The sequence below is a fragment of the Neolamprologus brichardi genome, chromosome 9 (assembly GCF_056152115.1).
Source record: "Neolamprologus brichardi isolate AB-2024 chromosome 9, ASM5615211v1, whole genome shotgun sequence".
Classification (NCBI taxonomy): domain Eukaryota; kingdom Metazoa; phylum Chordata; class Actinopteri; order Cichliformes; family Cichlidae; genus Neolamprologus; species Neolamprologus brichardi.
This window is the reverse complement of record NC_142112.1, coordinates 25250699-25271388: the sequence shown is the minus strand read 5'-3', so window position 1 is coordinate 25271388 and position 20690 is coordinate 25250699. Positions and strand designations below refer to the sequence as shown.

General features: G+C 41.3%; 1 protein-coding gene across 11 annotated transcripts in view; it reads left to right on the top strand.

The window, feature by feature from the left end:
- Positions 1–20690, top strand: part of si:ch211-285f17.1 (sickle tail protein homolog) — a 120688-nt gene that overhangs the window by 9984 nt on the left and 90014 nt on the right. For 8 of the 11 annotated variants that reach the window (XM_035909603.2, XM_035909602.2, XM_035909605.2 and 5 more), the window contains exon 1: positions 18680–19236. The exons of 1 other annotated variant lie outside the window; for it this stretch is intronic. In XM_035909603.2, coding sequence (XP_035765496.2) covers positions 18894–19236 — 343 coding nt within the window. In that variant the 5' untranslated portion in view covers positions 18680–18893. Of the gene's footprint in view, positions 1–18678; positions 19237–20690 lie in introns of those variants that run through there. 2 more of the 11 variants (XM_035909604.2, XM_035909611.2) reach the window with 2 other exon arrangements.

Here is a 20690-nt window from a genome sequence, read left to right as displayed (position 1 = left end):
CTCTCTCATTTCTTTTGTATAAATGCTCCCAATTAGAAAGGGAAAACAAATTTGAAATCACTCTGTGGAGTTCATTCTTTGTTATGATTGATGACTGATGATGATTTTGCCTAAGCCCCGGCACCTTTCACCTTAGCTTATCAGAGTGCGTACAGCTGCTTTAGTGGCCGAAAAAATGTGATATTTAACGAGACTCTCTGTTATGCACTGTATGTGACACTGAATGCCATGATGATGCGGACTTGGCTGTCAGGAGCCACTGCAAAGGCCAGCAGTTGTGTAAGAGATTTAATGGCTGTGGCTGGGAATCTAAAGAGAGGGCAGCAATCATCAGACCTTTTGGCAAGGTTAGCGCGGTCCTTTATTCTCTGCTTCTCTCTTTCAATCGCTCTGTTAGTCATCCTAAAGTAATACTCTGGTGCTTCCAAACTCTAGTCCTTATGTTGCCAGTAACTTTTTAACAGAAATCACAAATGTAAGTTTGATGATATCTTTGATGCACCAGTGTAAGGAAGGATGAATTAAAGCTTTCATTTTACCTGTTTTCTTCTGTTTTCTTCTGTTGGATCTGCCACTTAATGAAAATGTTAAGTCTTGGAAATGGTCTTTTATATATATATATATATATTAGGGGTGCAACGATACACAAAATTCACGGTTCGGTTCGGTTCGATACTTTGGTGTCACGGTTTGATATTTTTTCAATACAAAAAAAATGTTCATGCCTTTTTAATTTGTCATTTATTAAATTTTCACGGCACATTCTGCACCACATCTCTGTGCGTTCATCATTTGTTTGAAGCCAGCTCACCTCCTGCAACCACTTTTCCGAGAATACGCGCTTCTTTTGTGGTTCGGACTCCTTCTGACATTTCTTTGGAGGTGGAGGAACACCAAAGTAATTGCTTAAAGGAGCTTGCTTCTTCAACATCTTTAAGAGTTCTAAACAAATGTCTGTCCTCCTCCAGAAAATCTTATGTATGCAAACACGCGTTGCAACTTCTTATCTTGTGCGCGTTTTTTATTTTGACAGTGAATGCGCACCTGCGGACCACTTATGTGCAGCCCTGGTTATTTAGCTTGTCATATTGCAGCCACAGAAATTCTTTTGTCCATGAAACCATAAAGCTGCACTTTCTTTTTGCCTTATAGTCTGATTTGTCATAACTTTTCCGTTTTGTGGTTAGCTTTTCTTTGGCTGTCACTTCTTCACCCTGACCTGTCTTATTTGGCTCAGCAGAACTAAAATATATATCCTGCTGTTTTTACACAGGCACTCACATAACACTCAGCGATTCTCTGCGCGATCAACCTCTCACATGTTTAAGCTTGCTGCGGGAGATTTCACTTGTCATGTTTGCATAGTAAGCTAATGATTGATAAGATGATGTCAGAGGAATTGGTGGGCAAATTATCATCACTCACCAATCAGTGCTGTCGCTCTCTATACACAGTTTGCGCGATTGCAAAGTGAAAGCAAAAAACAAGCGCAAATTCAAACGCAATTTCAATATGTCACATATTGACAGTGGCTCACCGATGCCAATGACATAATTACCCAGCTACATTTCCGAAAGAATGCAAAAGCATTGACATATATTTTTCCTTCCTACGATAGGCCAAAGGGCAGGGCAGAGATAGATTTTGGTAGCCCGACTGGAAAAATCGCTAGCCCCGGGACGTCGGGCTAGCGATTTTGCGAGCCCTGTATCTGATTGAGGAATCACTCATCTTTGGAAAAGAGAGTTTATTACAGAGAAATGGCTCTTTCCAAAATAAAAGCTATACTATACGCTTCTTCTGGGCTATATTCTCAGCAGCATATTAAACATATCAGGTCCCCATACGGAGAATCATGTGCTAACGGCTGTCTAAATGACTCGGGTAAAGTTTGTAGCATGCGTGCTTGTTGTTTTTGTCTGCTTCCACTTGTCTTTGCACTAGGATGATGTCGGTGTAAATGTGCAGTCATATTCGTTGTGTTCCCACTAGTGCTGTCAGCATTAATCTGAAATGAGGTTAACGCCACAACACGGCAAATCTCTGTTAACGAGCTACCGCGGATCGCCCCGTGTGTGGGGCTGGACGGCCAACATGTTAACGAGCTAACTGCACTAACACACTAGTTCCCACCCATGTAATTGAGCATTGCTGGCACATCCAACATACTGTTTTACTTTAGTCCATGACGCGCTTACCTTCAGGGTCATACGTCACATGAAAACCAAAATAGTTCCAAACACCAGATCTGAATGAGGGTGGGGGAGGTTCAATTTGCCATGTTGCAAGGAGAGCTTAACTTCTGTCTCGCTAGCTTGCCCTGCGCTCAGTGAATCTCCGTTCGACTACTCCACCTAGGCTGCACTGTCGAGCGCAGATCCACTGAGTGCTCAACACAGACAGCACCATCAGAAGGAAAGTTGATAAAATAAATTAAAAATGTTGTATTGTTCGATACATATGCGTACCGAACCGAAAGCACTGTATCGAACGGTTCAATATCGATACGAGTATCGGTGCACCCCTAATATATATATATCTTGTTTTTAATACTTGGATAAAAATGCTTTACAGCCAGTGACTGTTGGAAGTGTAGAGTCCATGGATATCAGGAAATGTTGAGCTTCCAGGTGCTGCTTGTTTGATTTTGTATTCGATAAATAGAATTCATGCTCTATTGTGTTGAGACTGATTTGGACATTGAAGAATGTCTAATTTCTTTGCCTTGAGAAATGCTTATGCATCTCCTTTGACATTGCAGTGTGCCATTACATACACAATTCATCCTGCTACATTCCACTCATCAATCACATTATCAATAAACACTAGCGGCCCTGATCCGATGGGAGCCATACATGCCAATGATGTAATCCAAAGAACTCCTGTCCAAAGAACTTTTTAAAGGCCTGCGTAGGTTCTGTTACATGTTTTCTGACAAAGTCTACTTTGGCCTTTGGTTCTTGAGTGTAGCCGGTGCTTTTTGCATTCACAAAGGCGTCTCTTGACTGTAGACCTTGACCATGATACATCTAACTCCTTGAGAGTATTCTTGAATTGTTTAGAAGTTTTGAAGTTGTTTTTCTTAATCATGGAAATAATTCTGTCATCCTGCACGTTAGTCAACTCATGTGATCTTTCCGGCGTTTTGGTGTTGCTGAGCTGTTGCTGTTGTTGGTGTTGCAGTGCATTCCTTATTTAAAAAATATACCGGATTACTGATTTTGCCATGTCTAAAGGTTTTGCTAGCTTGTTTATTTTGGTTTTTCCATGTAATGGCAATTATGATTTCCGATGAACAGCTATCAAATGCATATCCAGCACTCTGGAACCTACTCCAGAGCTTCGTGGTGTAAAAACACCGTGGTGTAAAAAAGGCAAAACTACAGAAATTATGTAACTGTCCAGATTTTTATGGAATTAACCGTATGTCTGAAACAAGGTATTGTAATTCCTCTCACTTTAAAGTTGACTACAGTGACTTTAAGCTAACCTTTCCTGGCTTCCTGACTTTTCTTCACAGAGCTCTTTTGAATACCACTTGACGGAGATGACCATATTTAAGACATCCCCCCACTTGACATTAAGCTGAACCATAAAGCACAGAAGTTTGTGTGTGTGTGTGTGTGTGTGTGCTGTAATTTATTCAATTAATTTATAAGTATTTCAGACTTAGTCTTTTTTTGGATTCATGCCTCACCCGAGCCAAATAAAACAGACATTGTTACTGTTTTTTGTCCCCAGTATCAACAACAGACGCTGCTGGTTGAGTCATTCTGGTATGATGCAATTAGAGTAAGCCCAGCTGCACATTTTGGAGGACCAAGATCAAATGTATACTCATTAACTGTTGTAAACTGTAACTGCGACGTGCACTATTACGGTTAAGAGTCCATTTCTCTAACAATCGACATTTTCAGCCAGTCCATGATGAAGAAATGCCTTAATACTTCCAGAATCTAATTTTACTGGTTGTTTTTTTCTTTCTTGTGCGTCTTTTTTATACCTTTGTGTTTTTTTTTTCTACTGCCCACACATGTTTTTACAGTGAAATTACTGTTAGAGCAAATGTAACTGTAAAAAATAAATTACTTCAGTTAAATAAACTGATGCCTTGTCTTTGCCTTGAAGCTGGTATAATCAGCATTTTCATTATGATAAATAAAAAAAGTTGTTTCCCATCTTTTTTGAAAATGAAAACACAGCATACTCAGATTAGCATTCATTTCAAATAAAAAGAAAAGTCACCAAGCGTTACCTCAGATGTTCACATACACTGCTGTAGTTATCATCTGTACGGGGATAGCTATAAGAAGTAGCACTTGAAGAAGTGACCTTGATACAGCTTCAAAGCGAGAGTATAAATGTTACTGGAAAGTAAAGCTGATTAGTGACTCATGTGCATGTGACGAAACCATTGTTGACTGAGCCAAGAATGTACTCCCAGCTGCTAGTTAACATTATTAACCCACAGCTGCTAGTTATCACGGCCACCTACTTTTTCTGCCATCAAAAAGCTTTTTCACAGTAGGGAGTGACTGAGGTGAGGAAGAGTTAGCTCAAACTTTCCGCTGACCTTCATAACCTCAAAGTCTCTCTGGCCCAGATTTACCCGAGTCCCTGCGCCTTCCTCAGAACTTGACACTGAATGGCGCCCAGGACTTTTAATATCATGGCGTTTGTGGGTGCTCCTGACTGATAGAGGTTTGGGGTTAGTCTTTGATGTTCTTTGTGCTTCTTAATGAGGATCAGACTCGGGGGTTTTTTTTGGCCAAAGTCCTCCCTCCTCCCTTTTCCACTTGGAGCAGTGGGGCAGCAGAGATTGAAGAACTAGTTCCACCTCAAGAGAGGAGCATTTCTTCCCCCCTCCTTTCCCCCTCTATACATTTTATCCTTCCTCTCTCTCCCACTCTTTCTTTAATCAGCCTCTCTGGCACCCAGAGCGTCTCTGGGTCTCTGAGTGAGTTCATCATTTCATTAAGGAGGCCTTGGCCCAGATGAATCAGGGCTCTGAAGTTCTTTCATCAGCACCTTGGGGAAGCGGGAGAAACGGTTAGGGAGACCAAGTGCGACAAAGCGCAGGAAACACACCAAAGGGGGTTCAGCTCAGTCTGGACTGGGCCCGAAGGCTGAAACGTGTGTGTACACAAGCCTGTGACAAGGCAAAGGGTCAGGGCAGATGTCAGATGAGGGTTGGGCCCTGACTAACCTCTGATCTAACTTCTAAGAACAAAGGCCAACCAAAAACACGTGTGGGCTGGTGCTCTAGTTATGTTCCCTTTCCTCATGAAAAGACACGTTTGATGAATTAACTTTAGAAAACAAAGACCCACTGAAATGACACTTAGGAGTTATGTAGAGCTTAAGCACAGCACAGTCTTGAAGCTTGTGAGTGAGTCTTGTCGGTCAGTGGTTGCAAAACATTTCACTTCTAAATGACACTGACAGAAACCCTGTGGTTTTTTCCCCCAAAGCTTCTCAAGACTGAGCAGATAAATATGTTGTTGCATGAGAATAGATTTGTCCTTCAGTACATTTCGACCTAATGCACTGTTTCCCTTTAGCTTGGGCTGCCAACATTTGCTGCTAGCTATTTTGTATGCAATTTATTACAATTAGCCTGAAGCAAATGCTATTTCTAGCCCAGGAACTGGACTGTTAATTCAGATTATTGCCATAGAGGAAAACCATAAAGCTTGGGGGCCATTATTCCTGCAGAATTTCAGGCATGACATATTGAAGAGGAGCAGAGCTACTGAATATGTTTCTTTATGTCCTGAGAGAAAACCCTTAAAACTCAGCCTCATATCTTGCATGAGTGGCCCCTGCACCCCTGTTACTCGTCCATTCAGTCATGCAACTTTACCTCCATCCCATCATTCATAGCGCCATTAACTGCGATTTAATTTAACACCACCCACCTATCTCACTCCTCATATTTAGACCCCAATGTGCCGCCCTTTGTGTCTTCATTCCTTTTGTGTCCCTCCTCGTCAGATGCTTATCTCTGCCCCGCGTTTATCCAGGCGGAGCCCATGCTGTTGGTTCAGCAGATCTCTGCTGCTGACTGAAGCCTTGCGTGTTTGTGTGGCAGTGCACGTGTGTGTATGTAGGTCTGCCCACTCGCATCTATGCGTACCGCTGGAGGACTTCCTGTGGTGTTGTGACATGGATGCTGGTGTTTGCTGTCACTGCAGTTCATGTGTCGCTTTGCCCCCACTGTTGCTCCCTTACTGCAGAGACTTTGGGAACTGCACACACATACATTTAGGAAAAAACATACTTATTATGTAGGTTTTTTGTCTTAGATCTCTGGCTCTCGAAAACTCTTAATGTTTCATCCTCACTAGAGTCAGTTCAATATGTAATATAAATGTGTAGCTGATACTAGCTTGTTCTGCACGTGGCTATTAGATCAGTTGATACCTTTTTGATGCTACTGTTAATACTCCCTGTAGCCAGAACAGTGAGGATGGCTACTTTTGAAAGCTTATCAACCCAAGCTTAGCATATTTGAGGGTGTTTGGGTGTTGTGCATCTAAGGTCAAGAGCAGTTCTGCACAGTTCCTGCTAAGTTCAAACTTAGGTTAACTATATATAGGAGTCATTGTTCATTGCTATGCTAACAATTGGGTACAGACTATCCTGTACCTAAAACAACTAGACTCCACTGTAATGCAGGGTCGTAAATCTTATACAAAAAATTCAGTGGCTACCCTATGAAATACTTTTTTTCCTTTCTTGTTTTTCCCGATTCAACAATCAAGAATGGGTTTGATTGATATCCTAACTGACAAAGATGGATCTACTGCTCATTTACCATATTACCATGAGCATGACAGTTCAGTGGCTGTCATGATAAATCAGGAAAATATGCTGCACTTCTTCTTGTAAAAAAAAAAAAAAGCTTATTCGTCAGCCTTTCCTCTGGCTTCTGGTTTTTATGGCCAACTACATTTTGAAATACATGCACTGCATTTATCTGCATTTTCATTAAATATAGAAAAGCAAATCCACACTCTGAACATTCTCCTTTGTCAGCCACGAATGGAAAGCACAGCACTAACAAACATCACTGGATGACACTGAAAACTTTGTCACTAGACATTTGAAAACATCAGATATGTTTGAATGAATTAAGGTTACATAAACACTGATAGCAGCACCACTATAAAATTAGTTCTTGTCGCCCATCCCTTTGAGTGACACATTGTTGCGGTACAAAAAAACATATTTGAAATAACTTATCAACATGATCTACACAGCATAGTTTCTGCCCTAAAATACACCCAAAGAACATCCTCAGTTATTCCCCATGTGGCTACTTCTTGTAACCCCCTATTCCAAACCATGTTTAGCTCTTTAGACTACGTGTTGCTGTTGTCTCTAGTTTTAATTTGGCATACCTCAGCCTTTGTCATAGCTTTGTTACTTTGTTGGTTATGTGATGCTCAAAATTATTATTAGCTTTTTTTTACAGTGCTTTGTACCACGCTTATCTGCTCTATGTTGTGTCTGTATTGAAAATGGATGGATGACTCATGACTGTAGACCAAATCTACCTACGGGTACAAATAAAGTAACCTGAACCTAGTTCAACTCGAGAGCCAGATTTATCGCCGGGTTGCCGTGTCTTTGCTGGATATGACTTTCAGACACTGTTCATCGCTTTTTTTTTAGGCCTTTTGCTTCCTTTGTTTTTCATTTACTTCAACTTTATTTTCAAGGACACACTGCACAGAATGCTGAGACACTCCACATTGCTAATCCTCTTTGGGAATCACTTTGTTAGTGGAAAAAAAAAAGTATTTTCTGTTTCATGAACTGTGCTATTTTTATGATTTTGCATAGATTGAATTTAAAAAATGGGAACTAATCATGTATTTTTGTGACAGGCTAAAAGACACAGTTTAAAATTGGTTCTTTGCTAAGTTGTCTGTTATGTGTGGACACAACAGTGGCACACGCTTTGAGTGAGGCGCCTTTTTATGCTATGAATTATTCATAGGTATGTGTAAGGTGGCCTGACAAACAACCAAACATACATCGGAAAATGCTCAGGTACTAGGTTGGGACTTAAAACGAGTGAAAAAACAACCGGTGTCCAAAGAAAACCTTTAAAAGACCTTCAGAAAGCCTGAAGAACTTTTTCTTATAACCACACATAAAAAAGAAGGTTGGCTCGAGATTTTTTCTCAGTTCTGTAAGTCACATCTCATGCAAGCACTTTGCAGGATATACGGTTTTATGCACTGGAGGAGGCCCAAGATGCTCAATGAGGAATGGAAGAAATTTAATGCCACTGAAGCTCTGCAGAGCTCCTTGCATGGCTGGCTAGCTTAATCTGTCTCCCCTTTTCCCATGTAGGTATAAAGATTTTGAGATTAAAGCAAGCTTTGAAATTAATTACAGATTTTAATAGACACTGTTAAGTGGTGACAATTTATTACTGATGAGGTCACGTTGTAAACAATCCTATAATGTTTTATGCATGCCTCCGTGCCTTTACCACTGTAAAACTCCCATAGTGTGTTCCACATAGTCTGATTTACAACTTGTGATATAATTTAAATGACTGATATATTTGTGATGTGGTGCGGAGTGGTTTTTACCAGTGAAAGTGTGCAAAATTATGGGCTGGTAATCGCTCATTTGAAAGCTGTCAGCTCAGTTTTGAGACTGAAGCCATGAAAACCTCTAATGAAAATCTACTTTCTTGGCAAGCATGTTTACACACAGACATGCACACATGCAGGATATAGACACAGACACACACACACACAGATTATTCCCAATCCCCCTGAGAGCGCTTAGACAAATGGCATTTTCACATGTTAAAGGTCACAAATGAAATAGCTGTTGTGAGCATAAATTTGGACACACTGCAGCTGCGACAGTAGAGAGGAAGTCATCGATATAAAACACTGGTTACTTCAGGTTGAAAAACCTCCTGAATAATTGCTGCAGGATTTATGGTTGGCCACATTAAGGCTCATATTGTTCTGCCAGCAGATTCTTGAGCAGCAAATGTCAGCTAGGATGAAGCATTTCTTACCTTTAAATCATAATATCCTCACCATTGTCTGGAAAATATATTCTTTTTGTTCTTTGCACCATAGAATTATATTCACGTGAGCTCACTGGTGAATAAAACAGGAGAAAACAAATAAAATGTATCAATAAAGACACACAAAGTGGAACCACCGATTGGCTCAACCCCAGATTTGCTGACCTTTGAACCAAGAACACGACACACATCATGTAAGTTTATATTTCCATAAAGTTAAAGCTTGAATTCTGTGCGCTATTTTGTTACTCACGAGTGAATTTATGGTCTATATTTGAACGTGTGCTCGATCCCTCTTTCTTTAAGAGCCAAAAGCAGAAAGAAACCAAGGTTGCAGCTGTCCCAGCACGCCATCGTTCGTCCTCCATAATATATGATTCCCTAAAAGGCTCCTTTAGCTCCTTCTAGCTGTTTACATGCTGCTAAAAACAAGATCTAACAGGCCCTTACGGCTTGGATTCATGTGCTCCTACTTGGGTGTTTTCATGTGTGTATGTTTTTATATTCACATCTAATTAAGCTGCGCTAATGACGAGCAGCTTGGAGATAAAATTACAGGTTTTTCAGATATCTCATCTTGGAGTTATTTGCTTTTGAATATCTTATATTTCCCCAGCTTGTAAGAGAAGAAGAGCCGATGGAAGTGTTTTTCCTGGGTATCCTTTGCTTTGGAGCATTTTCCTTTGACTGCTCAATCTAAAAGAGCTCAGAGCTGATGTTGGAAACCTCATCTGCCTAATTCCTTCACAGAGGTACTATTGTTTTCACAACATAATACATTTTTTGTGGTTTCCTATCACATCTGTCTGGTAGTTTTCCACCTTGACCAGAGACAGAAAGCACTGTACCACAGGAATCTAAGCCATAAGAATCTGGTACTTTTTGCTGGATTGTATGTATGCAAGTCCGTACTTTTTCACTCCCGTGAGCTTTATGATATCATTTGTTATGAATGTGCTCTGTCTTTGTTGTAAGACAGATGCTGCTCTTTCAGGATTTGGTAACAACACCTCTCTGTCTCTTTTCTTTTCTTTCTATTGCTTTCTCCTCTTTCTGTCTCGGTCTGCAGCCAGTGATTGAACTAAAAATCAATAAGCCATAAAGAGAGCAGAGAAGCCTCTTATTTACATCAGTCTGAATGGAGAGGTAGTTTGTCTGTCCTCATATCCTCTTTATAGACTTCAGGCAGAAGCATTCAGTTTTCCTCCAATAACACACTCGACAGGCTGTCCAGATAAGAAGCTAAGCTCTGATAAAATGCTGAGGCGTAAAGGATAGGACGAGGCTGTGAGTTTAACGCTTAGCCGCTGCCTCTGGGGTAAAAGGGGGAAAATATATGTTTGGACATTTCCAAACTGTGTGTAAGGAGGCGGTTAGCATGTGACTGCTCACATGTCCGTGCCCGTCGAGGGTGGAGAGCCGGAGTGACTCATAAGGCCACAGGGGGGCCCCAAAGACAGGACTTGATGAGGTAGACTTCACAGTGACGCAGAATCAGCATTCTTACTAAAAGCTGTGTTAATGACTCTTCATTCAGCTCATTCTCTTCCTCTGTTACAAAATGACAAGATCACACCAAAATGAGATGGTATGACCATAGAGTTTGCTTTCTGTCGGGGTCATTTTAAAGGTAGATGGTAGAGTCCATGCAACAGATCAGTCAGCTCGCATCAGGCATTGCTTAAGTCACATTATAATTACATGGAACTGCAGTTGTTTGACGATCTTGTAAACCCTCTGAACGTGCTCTAACGTGCGCTGAATTCATTTGATACGAGAAGATAAATTCATCATTTCCTTTTGAAGAAACTCCCGTTCTGTGCTTAGTGGCTCCAATGAGTAGTTTGAAGTTTTCTATCATATTTCTGCATATTCCAGATGTCCACACCTGAAAAGTCTTGAAACTTTAAAAACGCAATTTGTTTCCAAGGGTTAGTGATCAGACACTTGAAGCATAGCGCAACCAGATGAAAATCATAAATTAAAAAACTTGTCAATTTGCCAAAGTAACAAAGACCACTGTGTATTTTAGGCTGTCGAGCAATGGTGTCGTGTGTCAAATCCACCAAGAGTCTAGAAATCTTATAAAAAAATATGTCACAGTCTAACTGTACTTCTTTAACAAAAACGTATCATGTCATTTGTTTGGCAGGACAACTCTGTTGTGTTCTGTGCTCCTAGTTCTAAATCATATACACTCGCTGGCCACTCCATTAGGTACACCTGTTCAACCGCTTGTTAACGCAAACATGTAATCAGCCGGTCACATGGCAGCAACTCAGTGCATTCAGGCATGTAGACATGACTGCTGAAGTTTGAACTGAGCATCAGAGTGAGGAAAAATGGTGGTGCCAGACAGGCTGGTCTGAGTAGTTCAGAAACTGCCGATCTACTGGGATTTCCAGAGATTAGTCTCAAAAAGAGAAAATATCCAGTGATCAGTGAGTGTGCTGCTTTGAGCTGATAGGAAAGAAATAGCAATTGAAATAACCACTTATTGCAGAAGAGCATCTCTGAACACACAACTAAAGCTACAGTTCACCAAATCTGCAACAGAACATTAAAAAAAAAGACCATTGTCTTGATTTCTGCTGAACGATTTAGATGGTAGGGTCAGAATTTAACGCAAACATGATGTAAGCATGTATCTCTCCACAGCCTGACCCTCCTATGGATTCAAAAATCTGTGCCATAAGGAATTAAGGCAGTTCTGAAGGCTTTAGGTGCAACTAATGAAGTGGCTAGTGAGTATATATCAGCTCATTGCTCATGATATACCAACATAACATATCCTACTTATTATCTGTGGCCTTACTGAAAGCTGCTGTGTCTTCCTTTAAGTTTCAGTCTGATCAGAAAAGAGTTTCGAGTGGACTGTAGCCAGCTTTAAAACATCAAGCCGCGCTCTGATGTTTAATTAGTGCACAGATGAGTCAACAATAATGTAGACTCACCTCCGTCAATTTTGTTTGTTTAAGCAACAGCTGATGATAATGCTCTAGACAGCGGCTCTCCTGACCGAGCAGTCGTCTCTGCTGTCTGTTGAGTGAGTGACAGCCCCTGCTGCTGTGATCAGTCCTGCATTTAATGTCTTGAAGCAGCAGATAATGTGACATGCTAGGTGACTTTCCCCAGGGAGCAGCAGAGCGTTGGGACTAATTGGTTCTGACTGTCAGTGAGTCTCATCGTCTTATATACTTCTTTTGTTGCCTTTTCTTTACCCCGGGAGCTGGAACCAGTCCAACAGCTAAATCTAAAGAGGAGAGTAAAGGATTGTGTGTTGGAAAGAAAAAGGATAGTTTTAAGTTGTTGATGCTGTTGATCACTTTTAAACAGAGTGTGAGGTCTAGACAGAGACTCAAATGTTCATTTTATGAGTATGTGAAGTACGGAGAACAAAAATGTGGTGGTTTGCTTGGCTGAGCAGCTGTTATTCTGAAGAACATTTACATTTTACTGTAGCTTCCATGAGAGTTTGACTCTCAGTGATGTGGGTTGCCTGGTTAAATCAACTAAACCCGTTCTACACGATACAGCAGTTTCCAATGAACTGTATGTTTAAAAATTATTCAACAGTATTTCTGTGGCGGTGTGTAATGCGTCGTGGACGATGACAGAAAAGCCAGGAGAGAGAGAGCGTTGCAGCCTAGTTTGAAAATCTGCATTTTTGCACATAGACAGTGTAGCACAAGTTGCCTCCCTGCTTTGCTGTTGTGTCTGCGTGTGCCTGTGCATTTCTGTCAAGCTTGTAGTGTGCCTTCAGTAACTGATTCAGCTGCTGATATTGAGTGAATGTTACAGTCAGTAATGATTCACGATATGGTTGGGAGGGAGCTCTGAGATGGAATGTAGGAAAAGAAACAACCAACCCCCCGAGGGCTTGGAAAACATACACAACTTACCCTCTCCAACCCCCGTTCCCTCCTAAATCCCACAACTCTCAGGTCCACCTCCTTGTTCTTTGTAAGTTACAGATACTGACATTTTTGGTTTTTTTTACATTAACAGACAATCAAGTCTGTCTGCAGATACTTTGCGGTGATCCGCAGCTTTGATTCACTCTTTTTAGCTCTCATCAACCACAGCAGACAGCTGTTTCCAGGAAATCAGCTCTGATAAACCCACCTGCTCAACGCGAAACAGCTCCCAGACAAAGTTGGTGAACATACTGGAGCTTTTTGCTGATAAAGAGACAGGCGTTTTCCAAAATAGCGCTGTGCAAGTCGTGAGCCACAACTTATTTCTTCGTATTTGTTGTAAAAATGAGAAATAGGTGAAAACGATTTATTAAAATGTGCAAACATACACAGACATACAAGGCAAAAAAAGAGTTTGTACAATTCGAATGCGCTTGAAAGTCAATATTTGGTGTGACTTTATTTTTCAACACAGCTAGGACTTTTTTAGGCAAGCTTTTGTGTCGTTTTTATAGTTAGTCATCAGGAATAGTTCTCCAGGCATCCTGAAGGACATTCAAAGCTCTTCTTTGGATGCTGGCTGGCTTTTGTCCTGTTCTCCCCAAGATGACCTCACACTGCTACACACTGCTACACACTCTGGGGAGGCCAATCCATGACTGATATTGTTCCATTGCATGTTTTTTTACCCAGATATTCTTTTTAGTGCACTGACAGAGTGTTTGGGATCATTGTTAATGAAGCATGGCTAAAAGTACATTTTCTGCATTCATAATTTCACAGATTTTGACAAGCTCCAAACCATGACAGAGCCTCCACCCTGTGTTAGACATGGCGGTCACTCCTCACCTCTGTATATATCAATAATAACTCAAACCAAAAATGTTAAATTTGGATTTCCCGTTGTTAGGAATGGCTTCTTAACAGCCACCCTTCCACTGAACCCATTTCTGATGACGCTTCAGTGAACACTTGGTCATCTGAAGGGCCAGATGCAGTCCAATCTCAGGTCTTTGCTGGATTTTTACTGTTTCTTAAGGATATGATTCCTGTTCAACTGCTGCAGATATTTTTTGTTTGTTTGTTTTTTTAGACCTGCACCTTCTTTTCTTGTCCTTCACCTGTTCAGTTTCCTCAGAATTTTTAAGGACACACAGCGCATCATGTTGAGGCATGCCAAGTAGCTCTTGGGGGGAATCACCTTGTTGCTGCAAAAATAAAAAACATTTGTCTGTCAAACTGTTTTGTTTTTGCAATTATTTGACTATTTGACAAAAAAGAAATTGGAAAAAATATGTTTCTGCAACAGGCTGCAAGAAAGTCTGGCTCCTTTGAAGCAAAATATAAAGATTCTTGCATAGTAAATAAGCAATTTAATTTCAATTCAATTTTATTTATATAGCGCCAAATCACAACAAAAGTCGCCTCAAGCATTTTCAAGTTCATCATAAGCCACGTTGCTGATGTTCACAGTATGTTTTTGTCATTATTCAATTTTAAAGGCATTTTACTAAAGAAAAATGTGCTTTGAAAGTGATGATAGGGATAAGAAAATAGAGCTGCGTCTGGGTAAAATAAAAATAATTGGATGAAAGTCACAGAAAACTCCAATAACCACCTGACCTATTATGACAAAAATGTTTGTGATAGCAGCTTTAGACTATCTCTATCAGATGTTTGTCAGGTCTGACAGCAAGCGTTCTGCTGATTATCAAAAACTGTGCATATGCTGGAAAATATACAGGAAGCTGAGGCTACAGCTCAGTTAATGGGGAGTGAGTTTTTAACCTCTGCCCCCAAGTCCAATAATAACTGTCAGATTCTGAAGGCAGTTAATTAGAGAAATACCACAAAGGCACTCAGACAACCCTGCTGAGTCTTCTAACGTTCTTAAGTATGCCGAACAGCCCCTCCTACCCACACATATAAGCCATAAGCAGAAGTTTTCTAGGATTTTGCTCCTATAACAACCCATGCCACAGTGCCACAACTCAAACATAACAGTCCTCCAACTGCTGCCTACTCTCTGCTTATATTTGAAACATTGACAGTAGGGCTGCCACAAACGATTATTTTGATAATCGACTAGTCACCGATTATTTTTGTGATTCGTCTACTAATCAGATCATGCATCCATTGGACGTAAAACATACAGCTTACTGCACAAGCATGCATCTGCTCTTATATAACTATCATTAGCTTACAGCTTTAAGTGTTTAAAGTATGTGCTAACTAAAAATAAAGACAAGATGATAATTTATTAAATTTTAATGAAATTTGCAGATTGTTTCGGTGAAGTTTAATAAACTCCTTGCTATCTAAAATATAACGGGACACCGGAGTATATTCTGGAGCATCTCACACGAACTGTAACTTTAATCTCAGCCAAACCGATTTACTCAGGAACAAATAAAATACTAAAAAAAGCCAAACAATAACATTTTTTAAATTATTTAAGTGACTTATATATATTTAACCTGAGTAGCGAAAGACAGCGGTGGGTTTGAAAACGATTTAATGGGAGTCCGGTGTTCTCACGGGCTCTAGTGAGCCTTGCCCCCGGCTAGCTATCGAGCTAGTGGGTAACAGACGTCTCCGAAAACTTCGGAGCACTTTTGAAAATATGTGGTGTCTTGATAAACTGAGCAGATATTTGAGGTTTACACAGCTACATTCTTGCCTGAAAATATGTTAAACGTTTATTTTGTGACCCAGAAAGAATAATAAGAGTAATATTAAAACAAACTAGCTGCCGCCATTGTTGGAAACTGAGCTGGGCTGCGCTAGGAATTCTGGGACACAGCTTCTTCTTCTTCGGGGTTTAACGGCAGCTGGCATCCTTGTACATGCAGTGCTGCCATCTTCTTTTTCAGTCCGTTATTACACTCTTAAACCCTACTACTTGTTCCTGTCTTTTGTGATCTTACAAAGCTTCAAACGACACGTCGACTATTATATCAGTCGTCGACGATTTTGATAGTCGACGTAATCGTGACTAGTCGACTAATCGTGGCAGCCCTAATTGACAGTTTTTGCTGTCAACACATCAAATAATCCTCTTTCACAAATAGTGTTTTCTGAAGGTAGAATACTTGTGGGTGATTGTTTTGCTCCTCTAGTTTGAAACGCACATCGATGCCATGTCTGGATATTGCTATTTTATGATGTATCACATTGCAGGCTCAATTGGGAAACTCAAATTACATTCCCATGCCTAAATACTATGTTTTTAAAAGCCTTTGAACCAAGTTCCCGGCGTTTGTCTGCTGTACAGTCAGAACTGGCTTCAAGCCTGGGAGGCATCCAGCCCACAAAGAGGGCTTTCATTTACTCCCAGCATACAGATGCACAAACAGCTTCAACTATAGTATGAGAGAGTTACCATTCAGTCACAGAGTCAAACCTATATGGAGTTGGTTTTATCACGGTCACTTTTTTTTATTTTTTAGGATTGACGTAATCCTTGGCGTTACGATTTTGTAAACATGGGAGAACTCTGCCAAACGGGTGACACAGAAATATAATCTGACACAATTCTGATGTTTAATCTTATGGTAATGTCTCTAGCTTCTTCACTTTTTCTCCCTTTCTAAAATCCATCTGACATACAGCAGTTCCCATGAGGTTCTTAGCCCTCAGATTTTTGTCAGCGAACGGTTCATTGGGAAAGTATGTAGGTCAATCTGCTTCGCTCTTTATCTAAAGCAATACAGTTATGTGGCCATATAATTATTATTTCATATCTATATGATGAGTAATGTTTCCCATCATGATGAGAGGGCTTAGTAGTGAAAATGGCAATCCGCTGGAGGGAGGAGCTTGAATCTTCTGTACAGAGAGTGCATGTGTGTGTGTTTTACCTCTAAATTGCTATGTAAACTTCTATTGCGCTATTTAATCATGCCATCCGGTTTAATATTTCCAAGCATAGCAGTGGATGTCACATCTGGCTTTTCTGTATTGGGACTTTTCTGTGGGTTTTTTTTTCCTATCTGAGTGGTGCAGAACCGGTTCAAAAAGAGAAATTGTCACTGAGCTCGTAGCCCAGTCCATGTGGATTGTTGCTCTTTTATAATGTGTTGCCTGGCCACAGTTGATCCTTTCGCTCACTGTAATCCATTTTTTAGTGCTTAGTCAGTACGCACGCAATCACATCCCTGTGCAATATATCACATGTCCATTTTGCATCCTTGTTAATATTACACAAGTGCCACAGCCTCAGAGCTAAAAAAAAAAAAAAAGGGTGACCTGCTGGTAGAGTTAATGAGCCTGTCAGCATCAGCAAGCTGTGTGTATATATATATATATATATATATATATATATATATAGAGAGAGAGAGAGAGAGAGAGAGAGATGTATATACATATCTAATTTTTTTACACCATATAAACAGATAAAAATTAATGACAAGTGTTTTGCTTTTAAGATCGAAAGCTGCTCTTTCTCTGCTTGCCTTACCAACATCGATTCATACTTTTATGTGCTTGTCTGGCAATGATCACTGTGTGCTGTAGAAGAAATTTCATGGGTCAGCTGATTGTTTCAAGCACATTGTCAGAAAAAAAGAAAAAGAAATGTGTTTGCTTTATGTGAGAAAAGAGAGTATTTTGGGGGATTCGGAGAGAGAGAAGAGCTTGATGTTCCTGTCTTTTTCTCTCCCAGCCAACTTCTTTTCTTTTTTTTTCCCTTGTCACAGCCGATGTCGTCGGTGCCGCAGTTCAGAATAGCTTCACTGTGTGTGTTTTGCACACACACACACGCTGTAACATTCCACTTCTTAGGGCTCTGTAATTCTCTGTAAATTCCACCACTGAGTGTGTTGTGTTGTGCGTGTGTGTGTGTGCATTCCTGCCTCTGGAAGCCGAACATCTCATCACATTGGGAAGGCTACAGGCTGACTGGATGTTAATAACTAGAGACCATCAGAGCAAAAAGACGAACAAAGAGAGGGAAAAGGAAAAATAGGACGAGGTGAAGTGGTGATTCTACCAGAGCGTAGCTCTGAGCGGTTGGCTGATGACGTGAAGTGCTGCACACACATCTGGAACAGCTTGAGCAGCTGCACCTGAAGAGCAGTGCTCCTCCACAAAGCCTCTGCCGGCACTTTTTCTGTATCCCCGGTGCTCTTTTTCCTCCCCCGTTTTCTCTCGCAGTCTCTAAATCTTTTTCTCTCACTCTCTCTGTTTACCGCCTGCCGGAGCGCGGGGATGGTTACCCGCTGTGCATCAGCAAAGAAGAGCGAGTGAACCGAAGCAAAAGGGAAGAGGAGAGACGAGGCGCAAGAGGATAGTGACACGGGGGAGAAGTATTTACCATGAAGTAGAAGAGAAGAAGTTGACAACCATATTATGAGCGTAAGTGAGGAAGAGAGGGGGCACGAGAAAAAGAGAGAGGGCGATGGAGAACGAGAGAGTGTGACAGACGCGAAAAGAGAGGCAGAGAGGGGATTAAGAAGCCGGAATGCGCTGACACTGGAGACCTGACTTTCTGTTTGCATTTGGCACAGCACATCCTGTCACTCCACAGGTTTATCCACACACACACCCATTTACCAACACATACACACACTTGCACACACATCTACCGTTTGCTTTGGATGATGATCTCAGGAGGCCACGCCAGGAGAAGGCAACACCTTCCAAGGAGCTATTAACCTCCAACCACACAGCTCCCCACCCCCTCACCATCATTTTTGCCTCCCACCCAGCTTCCCAAAAGTGCCCTCCCTCCTGCCCTCCCTCCGTCTGGCCCTGTCAGCCTACCTGCACTACCACACAACACGCTGGAGCTAAAGAGTAACAGAGTCAAACTCACTGAGACCTAAGAAACTTCTGGATTGCTCATGGGACATAGCTGCAGTACCATCAGCTGAGAGGGATAGAGAAGCTTTACTGATCCACTAACCTGCAGGATGTCTAAAGCCTCCAGGCTTTCGCGGCCCCCTCCGGCAGGGGGTGGATCCAAGCTGCCCTCCCCAAGGAAGGAATGCCCCAGTGCGCCCGCTTTTGCAGGTCGAACCCGGGTCCTGAGCGTGGGCGAGAAGCTGATGAGAGCAGGTAGTGATGCTATCCTGAGCAGACAAAAGTCTTTAACAGCAGCTGTGGCACGGGACAAAGCACAGAGTGAGACCCAGTCTGAGATTCAGGCCCCTAGCCAGAATCCAGGTGAGAAGAGCCAAAATATGGAGGGGGTCCCTCCCAAAAGCAGGATCAGCCCACCTAAAGTGTCAAGTCACCAGCAAGGCTCTAAACACAGTAAGTAATAAACAAACCACACACCGCAGTAATGTTTTACGTGTGAAAATATGATCCGTTCGCAGTAGAAAGTAGAAATTCCAAATTGATTTCAGCTTGCAAATAGTGCAGTCATTGCTACTGTCATGGTCCAAGTTGTGTTGTCTGCATCCTTATAGACTGTTTAACACTTTTGGTTTATGACTTTTATTTGCTGTCTCTTCCCTGTGTCGTGACAACGGATGGGTACAAGCATTTGCTCTTCGTAGGCCTTGAAATCAGACTGAAAAAAATGATATATTTACTGGCGATGCCATGTCCCCACAGCCAATAAGCAGATCAAACAGGAATCAGAGCATCCACTTTGAATCGTATGTCCATGAGTTTTGAATGCCAGACTCCTCCCAATGAGAGCAGGATTAAAAAAAAGAGTTTTTGCTGGACACCATGTTGCATTAGTAGTGTTCAATGTTTCTTCTCTTGTCCCTTCTGTAGCCTTAACTCTGCTGTGCTGATGTATTGGTCTCACCGAAACAAATGGCAAAGGTTTGTCTTTGGACACTGAGTAATGATCTGTCTGAGATGGGAGAAACAACTGTTTATGGGATCTTTTTTCACTATCGCACTGTGTTGTTCAACTCTGTTGGGTGCACATTTTTCTTTGAAAAAAATGAGGCAAGAAGGTTGAGCAAAGTATCGTTCCCTTTTGGCCTTCTCACTAGATTCACGGCTCTGCAGGGCAGCGACTTTCATGTCTCATCAGGACACAGTCACCTCACACTCTCAAAGGCAACTTGACCAAGATTGCACGAGGGTGAAATTTGTGTCCTCTGTGCATACAAGCTGTTACTATCTTTAACGGTCTTTTTTTTTTCTTATCTTTTAAAATGCGAACTGACAATCACTCTCGAATCACTCTCGACTGCTCAGCCTGTAGTCAGAGGCAGCAGTTGAGGAGTGCGAGGGGGTTTTAAGTGTGGGGGGTGACGTCGATGTAGGCAACAGGGGTGAGTCAAGTAAAAGAGTGACAGAAGGAGGTCAGGAATGTAAGCAGGGCATGCTGGGAAATCAACAGGTCTGGAGCTGTTTCTGTGTGCGAATCCCTCCCTGCAGTAAAGACAGGTTATAAGGGGGCAGTTTGTACTGGAAACCAGATGCTCTTTGTGGTGTTATAGAAATAAATGGCCTTTCTACACAGTGGATTCCTTTTTTAAGTGTTAAGGTCAGTTTCTACTCAGTTAATTTGCTTCCAATACAAGTAACTAAGCTACTTAAAAAAAAAAAGAAGAGATAGGAACAGGAAATTAGACCTAAAATCTAAACTGAGCACAGCATACACCTTCAGCTGAAGGACATAGAAAGCATTATTCTACTTTTTAAAGTAATTCTTCTTTTATCTTCTTGCGCAGTTCTGCTTTTTTCCCATCTCACTCATTATTTTTCTGTTGCTCACTGTCTTGTGTTTCTTTGTCTCA